At 44.8% G+C, this 11,635-nt stretch overlaps 1 protein-coding gene across 1 annotated transcript in view; it reads right to left on the bottom strand.

The window, feature by feature from the left end:
* Nucleotides 1-626: 626 nt before the first annotated feature.
* Nucleotides 627-11,635, bottom strand: part of abcc9 (ATP-binding cassette, sub-family C (CFTR/MRP), member 9) — a 157,664-nt gene continuing 146,655 nt past the window's right edge. The window contains exons 37-39 of the mRNA XM_056275655.1: nucleotides 11,428-11,561; nucleotides 9,681-9,743; nucleotides 627-5,835 (exon numbers count right to left, since the gene is read on the bottom strand). Of these exons, the coding sequence (XP_056131630.1) occupies nucleotides 5,698-5,835; nucleotides 9,681-9,743; nucleotides 11,428-11,561 (335 nt within the window). The 3' untranslated portion in view covers nucleotides 627-5,697. The remainder of the gene's footprint in view (nucleotides 5,836-9,680; nucleotides 9,744-11,427; nucleotides 11,562-11,635) is intronic.

Here is an 11,635-nt window from a genome sequence, read left to right as displayed (position 1 = left end):
CTGACTGCAGGTGTCCCCACCCTTATAAACAATACAGTGGCATAACGACCGAAAACAACGACCAGTTTCATATGAATATTACCGAAACTATTAATGTGTACTATTCACAAGCCACGTAGTTTCATTTAAAAGTTAAGACTTACTTTTGAAATGTGAAACCACCTCTCTTTTTGGAAAAAAGCATCGCTACGTTTGTATTTCGGTGCGTAAAAATTCAAACAAGCGCATCATCCGCGCTTATAGCTTCTACTTTCATTTCATATGGACACGAATTCTGCTCTAGGAGCATGGCTGATGGAGGAGAATCCCTTCAACTTCTCCCCATGGTTTAAATCTGCTTTGTGACTTTGCGCGCAAAATGCCTGTACGTCTCCTCTTATGTCAGCACTGTCAACGTGAGATTCTCTAGACATGATAAAATCACTATGAAACGTGTTTTATTCAAGTCATAGATACTTTCCGTTGTCGGATATGTAGTACATGTTAATATTCATATTCTAATGCAGTCAGTAGGTGGCGCCATTTAGCAATGTATTGACCCACTACGTTCTGTACTGAGATTTTGAGTTTTGTTGGCGTCATTGACATTTATGTCGTGTAGACAGATGACAAAGACAGACTAACCTTTCACTCAAAACCATTTTAATATCACTTCCGGTGTAAAAAAAAGTAGGCACACTTAATGCTTTGCTATGTATATATGTATATATATGTTCACAAGTTAATAGGTACATACATAATGTACAGTCAAGACAAGTTTCTGCAGGAGAAAGGATAATATAAAATGTTAGTGACACGTCTCTGCAGAGCATCCATGACGTGGGTGTGGATGAGGCTATACGACACACACATCCGTTTGGTAGTCCTGACAGTCATCCCCCGATACTAAACAACAGCCCTGATTGGCGTCATGTTTCTTTCTCTACAGTTTGACCAAAGAAAAAAAAAACTGTAGGCGTCTTCAATCGTACGAAATATGTGCTACAAAACCACATCGATACAAAAATACAAATTACACACTTAGATCTCATCCGCGTCTATCTTTTACACATAGTTGAAGATGGAGGAGGTTAAAAGTGGCCTCACATGGAGACCTGCTGAGCTTCAGAAAGATGGTTATATCTGTTTTATTACATCTTAAGACATTTCCATGTGCATGAGTGACAAGTCACCATTTTTTCCAGACACAAATTTACAAAAGTATGTACTACAAAGGATGAGAAAAGGGTAGCTGTGACATAGTTGCAGGGTTCAGAGAGGCTGTGATATTTTTACGAGTACATGGCTTCATTTACTGAGTAAGAGCACTGCTGTGGCATGTACCAATAGCGGTGGACAGACAGGTCTGTGGTTAATGAAGAGATTAGTGTTTGAGAAACAAGGCTGGGAGGCTCACCCAGGAAGGTGCCCAGTTCTCTCTGTGTTTCTGCTCTGACAACGGACAGGTTCACCATGCAGACCATGCAGAGAAATTTGGTGAGGAGTAAACGTCTGGCGACGAGGAAGGAAAGAATTAAGACAGTGGTATCTTGGCTGTGATACACATGCCCACGCACGCACGCACGCACGCACGCACACACACACACACACACACACAGAGTAAGCGGGGTTATGCAGTGAAACCAGGCCAAGACAGAAATGAAAAGCTGGAAGAACAGGATGGCTACTAGAAGACAGGAGGAAATGGAGTCTGGCACGACGGCAGAGAACAGAGACGCAAGTGGAAAATGGATGAAAGAGAGGTGAAGGGCGCCCGGTTAGCGTAGCGGTCTATTCTGTTGCCTACCAACACGGGGATAGCCGGATCGAGTCCCCGTGTTACCTCCGGCTCGGTCGGGCGTCCCTACAGACACAATCGACCATGTGCATAACTGCAGTCCACTGACTTCCGGTTCTAGTTTCCTGTTTGTTGGCGTGTGCTATTGACAATTACGGGGGAATTATGAGGATGAGGATCCTAATCCTCATAACTTGAAACTTTTCACCTGTTTGCTGGTAGGTGCAGGTGAAAGTTTGTTCACAGTTCTGTGCATGTGGTTGACATTTAGCCATCGTAAATCTTGCAGGCATCGCGAAAAATATGCCATTGTGACTAGCATACGACAACAAACAGGAAATTGGTATGACCGCTGCAGTAGAAACCGGAAGTTAGCGGACTACAGTTATGCACAGAGCCAACTGGCCGTGTCCGTGGGTGGGAAGCCAGATGTGGGTATGTGTCCTGGCTGCTGCACCAGCACCTCCTCTGGTTGGTCGGGGTGCCTGTTCGGGGGGGAGGGAGAACTGGGGAGAATATAGCGTGATGCGTCCACGTGCTACGTCTCCCCTGGTGAAACTCCTCACTGCCAGGTGAAAAGAAGCGGCTGGCGACCCCACATGTATCAGAGGAGGCATGCAGTAGTCTGCAGCCCTCCCCGGATCAGCAGAGGGGGTGGAGCAGCGACCAGGACGGCTCGGGAGAGTGGGGTAATTGGCCGGATACAATTGGGGGGGAAAGGGAGGGGAAAAAAAAGAAAGAAAAGAAAAAGGAGGTTAAGAAGACAAGGACTTGGAGAAAGACAAGTACATTTTGCATAATAGTAGTCATGCATGAGAGAAGAGTGTTGATGTCCAAGACAATAAAATGGGTAAAAAAGGACAGTCAGCTGACCAGATGATATGACTGCTCCTTGAGATGAGACATTTTCTTCAAAACAAACAAACAAGGTTACTATGGTGCTGGAGTAATACACTGAAGCAAGGTGGTGGAAGAGAACTGATGTGGCATTCCGATTATACAGTACAAAGTCATTGTAAAAGTCTCTCATATGCAAAGGAAGTATCCTGTACAACACCTAACATCAGGACAGTGGCGCCACTCTCATCAGAGAGAGCAATAGCATGTCAGCAGACTCTTTCCTTTCCTTTATCATATTCCCTTATTCCCAAATAAATAGCCCCGGAGCCCCAGAGCGACAGGGAGAGAGAGGGGGGCAATTGCCACTTAGAATGATTTTAAAGTCATTGTGCCTTTAAGCAAAGCATCAAACCCATAACCACCCCTTGTCCTCCATACAGTGCACTGAGCCACGTGATTCTATTTTTTTCCTGACTCAATATGTTTTTTTTCCCCCCATGAGAGACAGCATTATTAAATTCAGTGTGTTGGCAAACCGTGTAAAAAGGAGCTAGCATGCTAAACTTGTTGACCCACATGTAAAAAGGAGCTAGCATGCTAAACTTGTTGACCCACATGGGTTGTTGAACAGCTTTCACCGCTGCTTCATTTGGGAATTAAAAACATAAGAAAACAAACCCACATGTTAAATGAAAAACGACCATCTCAAAATGCAAGATGAGCGTTCCTCTGCTGCTGCAAGAGGTGCAGTGATCTATTCACTGGCACTTATAAACAATGAATGCAAAAACCTGACTGGACCCATTTTAATATTTCTTTCTGGTTCTAGATGTGATGGGTTTGACCTGTGACTCTGGGTCAGCATTCCTCTCTCAGGAGTGGGATGGATGCTGGTGGTAGTGATAGAGCTCATGAGTATTTTATCTGTATCTTCATCTCTTCTTTATCAACATTTCAGGAGTTACTGGCAGTCTGTGACAGCTATTACGCCTTCCTCCATAAGAGACCATACTTGGTGTCCACTGTCCCGAAGTATCGTTTCAGCAATGCATGACTGCAGACAGACAGCGAGTTCACTGGCTTCATAACGCACTCGTGACACCCTACAGTGTTTGTACTAATGTCAGCATAGAAATAGAATGAATAGAGCAACGCCGATAGAACCATCCATTATCCAAACTGCTTATCCTGCTAACAGGGTCGCAGAGATGCTGGAGCCTATACCCAGTAGTCACTGGGCAGCAGGCGGGGAGACACCCTGGACAGGCCACCAGGCCATCACAGGGCCGACACATTCACACCTAGGGACAATTTAGTACGGCCAATTCACCTGACCTGCATGTCTTTGGACTGTGGGAGGAAACCGGAGCACCCGGAGGAAACCCACGAGGACACGGGGAGAACATGTAAACTCCACACAGAGGATGACCCCCAAGGTTGGACTACCCTGGGGCTCGAACTCAGGATCTTCTTGCTGTGGGGCGACTGCACTAACCACTGCGCCACCGTGCCGCCCCAGACAGAATCCAATATGGCAATTTGGGCAGGAGCACCTAAGACAGCTAGCTGCCCATTGGTTCAACATGTATGTTCAGTTCTTACAGAATCTGGCTGTGGCAGTTTTAAAGATGGCTTCTGATCAGGTCCTACCCACTGATTTTCCACCAAGATCTGACCATAAAAGTTTAGGCTGGTATAAACATGACAGCCTTTTGGACCCCCTCACACGGTTCATGTCAGCTGAGTCTCCATGGCGGGTTGGGGTCAGTGCACCAAATGGGCCTTTCCATGTGTTCAGTTCTCACTGAAGGTCAAAGGAAAGGAATGGCAGCTCTACTGATGCTATTTCTATGCCAGAAAGTATTTAAATGTAGAAAAACCCAGACTGGGATGTAAACTGATAGCATTTAAAACCCTTTTAACAGTGCTTTTTTGTGGGGAAACTAGGCTTGAGTAACAAGACGAGGTTAAAGCCAACATCCAGCACACTAAAAAGAATTTTAAGAACAGTTTTACTTCCAGATCTGCAACATTCCCTCCATCTGCATTCAAACAAGCGCTCAAGAGTTATGAAATTGTTATATAGTACACGATATGACACATTTTTACAGATAAGCCAAACAAGGAAATAAGACATGCAATTCGATTCACAAAAAATATGCTTAAAGGGATCTTACTGTTATATCCATCAATTCATCAATCGGTGTATCTATCAACCAGCTTTACAAGAAAAACTGCCAGCTTTAGACAAATCAAACTCTCATCACTTCCAACACATGGATGTTAAAGGTAACACAGGCATAGACAAACCCGGTCACTTTACTAATCTATGCTGTCTGACCATGTGGTGTCTTCAGTCTGTGGCTTCATCTACAGCTGAACAAAGTTGGGTGTAGAAAACATCCCTGCATGGTATTCGCAGGAGGAGTTGCATGGCTTACTGATCATTTACCCTGCATATTTTTTTTACCACACATGCATTCTATAGAGACAGAAATAATTCCAGCTTCCCTTCTTCTGGCAATGAAGATTGTTGTCTCTGCTAGTTTCTTATAAGGTTGGTAAACAAGAATTAAACCCTTTCTTCTTGTGCTCTTTGCAAGTGGCTCTTGATTCCTGCATCAGTTTAATATCCTAATTAGGTGTCCATACAAAACTCATGACTCATTTACTGACTGGTTCATTTTAAGGTTGACATTATTGCTACACCACGTTGTGCGCTAAAGCCGTCCCGAGATTTGATGGCGCATCTACAGGTCTGCTGGTCTGTGAGGCAAAATCTAAGCTTGAACATAGAAAGTAAACAACTGACCGATCAATCAGTCAATTATTGAATGACTGACTGATAATGATTAAGTCACTGACTTAATGATCCACTGATAAATTGATAAGCTGATGGTGTGTCTGGACGTGTGTTTCCATTGCAGTAGGAAGGATGGAGTGGGCCTTCCAATGTAAATCAATGTAATCGGTGTGGGTTTCCCTGGAGAAGGTCAGCTTTTACAGACCTGGAGAAAAGCGAGCTGACAGAGTGAAGAACGTCTCGGCTGACTGGCGGGTTGACTGATAATGGACTTGATTTACATGTCAGCCCTGACAAATGAAGAGAATATACTGTCCTCTTGCTCCAGAAGGGTCTCAGGTTTGTCGTATTCTAGAATGTTCCCACGCTTCATCACGATGACAAGATCAGCCGTAAGGATGGTGTGGACACGATGCTGGAGACACAGAGGGGAGGAAGACATGACAGAAAGACAGAATTATCCTGTGGCAATGCAAGAACTGTTTAATGAGGACATAAAAAGACATCGATAGATTTTTGAATCTTTTACAAAAACGTAAAATTAGTAATTCTACACAAACCCGGGTTGGATCATTTAGTCGATCAGTTAGCGTAGTTGCTCGTGGTGAGGGAGACCCCGGGTTCACGTCCAGGCTGCGGCGGTTCCTGGCAGCCCCCGAGTTCACTACATTGGTGTCAGAAGTGGGATGGTAAGACCGCTAGGCCATCAGAAGCGTGTGCGCCCAGAGGCGTGAGGGGCTGATATGCTGAGGCGCGGGGACGTGCTTCCCGAAGGATGGAGGTAGTGTAATGACCACGGATAAATAGACTCGCTAGTCCTTGGCGTCTCTGGGCACACGCGCTTCTGATGACCTCACCATCACACTCTTGACACCAATGCAGCGAATTTGGGGGGGGGGGGCAGCCCAGGTGCATTTATGGTGCATTTATTTATTTATGATGCATTTATGTGTTCATTCATGTCAGTAGCTGTGTCCGCAATCATGCCCTCGTTCACTCTTCCCGACTTACGAACCACTCAGCAAGTACTCTATAGATTTGGGACACGATAAATTGTCGTTTTGGATCTTCTTCTCATCCCGTCACACCATTTTTGGCAGTAAAAAGTGTGCTGGAGCAGAGCAGAGACAAAGCACTGGACTGTGGTATTAGCATAATAACTATCAGCATAATAAAAGTTAGCATAATAACTATAATAATACATAAGATTTATATCGCACTTTTCTAATTACCCAAAGATGCTTTACATCAGAGGCAAAAATAGAAAAGCAAAGTAGTGTACATGTGTTGGACACTAAATTTTCAGGTGCATTGTAGGATTTCTTGAGGGCAGTACATAGTCAACAAGTTTTACACTGTAAAAAATGTTTGTAGATTTTATGGTGAAAAAACGTCAAACCATGACAGTAAAAGACCATAAACTCTAAATATGTCGAATACAGTTTCTGTCTCAGTGAGACACCGTAAATATCTGTATCAGCTTAAACAAGTTTTTACGTCTCTTTTGTGGAAAAAATACATTACTCCACCGGTAGATACCCTCGCATTGTTTTTATAACGGAAATATACTGTAATATATATGTAATGTGCACAGATAAATAGACACGTTGGCTCTTGGCTAGCGGGTCGAACCCTTTAGTCGACTGGTTAACGTTGACGCCCGTGGTGCGGGAGATACGGGTTCGCGTCCTGGCTGTGGCGGTTCCCGGGCTGCCCCCTGAATTCGCTGCAATATGTATAACAGCCAACACTGTATTTTTTACATGTATTTTTTGTTAAAAATACGTTTTATCACCATTAAAAGTACTAACCATTGTGCTGATAACAGAAATATGAAGTAATTTAAATACAAAAAAGAAACATATATTCTACTGTGTTTGCTGTGTATGTCTGTGTCTGTCTTGCACTGTTTGGCGAAGCCACAGCCCTCATTTCATTCTTAACATGTGCCTGCACATTGTTTTTAATGACAATAAATTGAATTGAATTGAATTGAATTGAACTGAAGAGAAAAAGTTCTACCGTATTTTTTACAGTAAAGTTCTGGCAACCACAGCTGCCAGTTTATTTTACCATAAAACAAGTTTTTTCTTTACAGTGTACAGTTCGAATTCGGACACTCCAACAAAATGGAGGAAGGTAAATATAGCGAGCTATGTAGCAAATAGGGTACGATTTCAGACACAGCTGGTGTTTTACTTTGTCCATCTCTGGGCTGAAGTAAAAAAAAAGCCACATAGGGTGGCTTTACCATCTTACACCTTTATGACTTCTCATAATTATTTTTTCATTTAGCATTTTCATTTTTCTTTCTTCCTTAACTTTAATTTCCTCTAAACTTGTTAATAATTGGACCTCTCACCCTGCACTTGACTGTGGAAAGACTATCTTCTCAAGGACAATAAACCATCCATCCATCCCCTCTAAATCTAACATTATTGAAATAAAAATGCAGACGACATAAGGACATCAGCCTGTTCAGTAGTCTATATGATCTAACATGCAGCTATGTTAGAGGTTGTGATTCCATACTACTGTACTGTGTGTTCTAGTATTATCTCAGCAGCAGCATGCAGTAGGTAGTCAATGTTATTTTTTTTGTACCAACCAGGCTGCCAGTTGTAGTGAGGCCTCAGCAGACCCACACCCAAACTCCAACCCTGGCTCAGACTCCAGAAATGTTGAAGGCAAAGGGAAAAAAAAAAAAGGAGTGAAAAGCAGGAGAGTCGGCACTGTGGTGGACGAAGCCAAGAAAAGTCGATGGTACATGTAAACAGAGAGAAGAGTGGAGGAAAAGAGGAAGTGGAAAGAGAGAGAAAGACAATATGGGAAGACAGAAGGGAAGGCCAGAGCAGAGCTGGGCTGAGGCTGAGCCGGTGTGGGCTGGGCCAGGTTAGGGTCTACTTGTGAGTCCTCACTAGCACACTGAAGAGGCTCTCCTCCTGAGCCAGCAGGTTTGGGCCCGAGTCACACTCCACCAAGATCCCCGAGGAGAAGACCAACACCTGCTCGGCCTCCAGGATAGAGGACACCAGGTGCTGGCATGGAGACAAGGACAGACGGCAAAGAAGAGAGAAAGACGGGCAAGGAAGAACAAAAAAGTGAGCGCTCAAGGAACATACATGGTATCATGGAGAGAGAGAGACAGAGAGAGACAGGGACAGAGAGCGAGAGAGAGAGAGAGACAGAGAGAAAGGATGGTATATGAGGAAATCACGGTCAGTGAGAAGGGAGGGAAAGAGTGGTGAATGGGGAGAAGCAGAAGGGTAGAAACTGAAAGGACAGGGAAAATCAAAAGGATATGAAGAGAGAATGAAAAGGAAAGAGAAATGTAGAAGCACAGTAGCAATGGAAGGGAGAGGGAAGATAGGGAGGGGAGTCAGGGGGAAGGAAATAGAGGAGGAGCAGGAGAAGAGACAGGAACCGATGAAAGGGAGTGAAAGGCAAAGGGAGAGTCGGCAGAGATGTAGGGAGTTACAGAAAAATACAAAATGACCGAAAAAAATGGAAAAGATGGAGAGATTGAGGCAGATGATAAAGAGCAGGAGAAATATCCAGAGAGGTCAGGAAATGGAAGGAAGGGACCAGCCAAATAAAAACATTAAAAGACAAGAAAGATGGACAGAGGGTGAAAAAGAGGGAAAAGGAAGGCAGATACGTGAGAGAAGCCGGCAAGAAGACTAAGATAAAGACACTTTCTAACTTGGACCTGGAAAAACAGTTTCTGAGGAGAATCTACTGGAGAACGATGCAGGAGACGAATACGCGAGGCTCAGAAAGTTGAAGAAAATTGAATTTCAATTTTAGCTCCTGCACACAGAAATTGCCAAGCTCAAATTAGGCGGAGTTTGAAATCTGCATCCATCCACACAAAGGATGAAGGATTCTTACCTGAACAAACCCCTGAGACAGCTCACAGATGACACCCTCGACTATTCACGAGTGTCCCCTATCTTACGCACTAGAATCATCTTGACCACAATTTTAGGAGGGGACATTTGTTGGCATGTGCAAACTATCTAGGGTCCATGATAAACAGGCAACGTTTTATGGCAATGAGGACAGTCTTTACCCTTTGCTGGCAAAGGGTAAAGACATTGAGAGAAAGGGGCAGAAAGTTGCCTTAAAATGCTCGCTTGCATTAATGGCCTTAACCTTAGACCTTGTGGTCTGTCAGAGTACTGACAGGTAGAGAAAGCTCTGGTTGTAATTCCCTCTCTGAGTATCATAAACAATACATGGGTGGAAGGAATGACTTACTGCAATGGTTACAACTGTTCGGTCTGCAAACGCAGTCATCACCACCTTCTGTAGGATGTTCTCCTGAGAAGAAGGACATTAAATCAGTTAAAACAGTGCTCTTAAGTAGAATTTGAGGGAACAGCAGTCCAAGACAGTGGTCCAGTTGCCCACGGTTTTGCTCAGTGGGTAGGCTATATCACCAATACTATTAAGCAGGGTTTGAATTATGGGAGTTTGAATTATGGGAGGATTGGGTTGGGGGTGAAGGCTGGGGTGGGGGGTGGCTTCCCGCTCAGTGTTGGGGTGGAGGCTGGGGTGGCTGCCCGCTCAGTGTCGCTGTGTTGGGGAAAGGCACACGAGCACTTCTGATTCTGTGACTATTCTCTGTGGTTCTCTGTTTGTATAGTTAAAGTAGCCTGTGTTGTTAATGCCAATGGTTTAGCTAAGTAACTAACATGGCACAGAAGAGTCTTTTTGTAGAGGCTCTTTAAGTGGTCTCGGTTTGCTTTGGCTTCGGTTAGTCAAATCAAGGATTCTTCATTCATCCATCCATTATCCAAGCCACTTATTCGAATTCGGGTCATGGGATGCTGGAGCCTATCCCGGCAGTCATTGGGTGGCAGGCGGGAAGATACCCTGGACAGGCTGCCAGGCCATGATAGGGCTGACACATTCACATCTAGGGACAATTTAGTACGGCCGATTCACCTGACCTACATGTCTTTGGACTGTGGGAGGAAACCGGAGCAGCTGGAGGAAACCCACACAGACACTTGAAGAACATGCAGACTCCACACAGAGGACGACCCCCAAGCTTCATATGTGCAAAATGTTTTTGGTGTGCAATGGACAAGCTTTCATATTGTGATTTTCTTTATCCTAATGATACCTTACATCCTGATAATAACAATAACTTCCATTACTGACCAGGATCCCACTCAGTTCTGTTACTCATCTATAGCACAGACACAGCATGTAAACGTAAAAGTGGGTGACCCCGGGAGTTTCTGTATAATTCAAACCCTGCTGTTAGGCAGCCATTTAATTTCCACAGAAGTAACCCCCCCCCCCGTTTTTCTCCCCAATTTAATTTTGGCCAACTACCCCACTCTTCCGAACTGTCTTGGTCTCTGCTCCACCCCCTCTGCCGACCCGGGGAGGGCTGCAGACTACCACATGCCTCCTCCCATACATGTGGAGTCACCAGCCGCTTCTTTTCACCTGACAGTGAGGAGTTTCGCCAAGGGGACGTAGCGCATGGGAGCATAACGCTATTCCCCCCAGTTCCCCCTCCCCCCCGAACAGGCGCCCTGACCAGAGGAGGCGCTAGTGCAGCGACCAGGACACATACCCACATCCGGCTTCCCACCTGCAGGCACAGCCAATTGTGTCTGTAAGGCCGCTCGACCAAGCCGGATGTAACACGGGGATTCGAACTGATGATCCCCTTGTTGGTAGGCAACGGAATAGACTGCCACCTGGATGCCCCTCCACAGAGGTAATTTAAGATAACAAAATATTGTAACATGCTTTGGGTGGAAAGTTTAAACATATGGCAGATGTTATGGTTCATGGACCTAAAGTGCATCCACCCTTCACATTCCCTTTAAACACAGCTGAGCACGTGAGGCTGCTGATCTGAGCTGTAACGCTTGAAATATCCTGACATCCTGCTAGAAGAGCCTGGTTGCAAGACACCAAACTGTCATGTATGGTTTCATCTGTAACAACATGACACTCAGAGATCACCAACAAACACACTGACCGTGGCCATGTCTATCGACGCTGTGGCCTCGTCCATGATGAGGATGCTGCTCTTTCTGACAAAGGCTCTGGCCAAGCAGAAGAGCTGCCGCTGGCCCACGCTGAAGTTCTCCCCACCTTCTGTCACCACCGCATCTGGACACACACACACAATTATTTACATATGTTTATATGCACATAAACATATAGAGGCAAAGAGGTTGATTAAT

The sequence above is a fragment of the Lampris incognitus genome, chromosome 3 (genome assembly GCF_029633865.1).
Source record: "Lampris incognitus isolate fLamInc1 chromosome 3, fLamInc1.hap2, whole genome shotgun sequence".
Classification (NCBI taxonomy): domain Eukaryota; kingdom Metazoa; phylum Chordata; class Actinopteri; order Lampriformes; family Lampridae; genus Lampris; species Lampris incognitus.
Note: the sequence above shows the minus strand (reverse complement) of the source record. Positions and strands in the feature narration are given on the sequence as shown.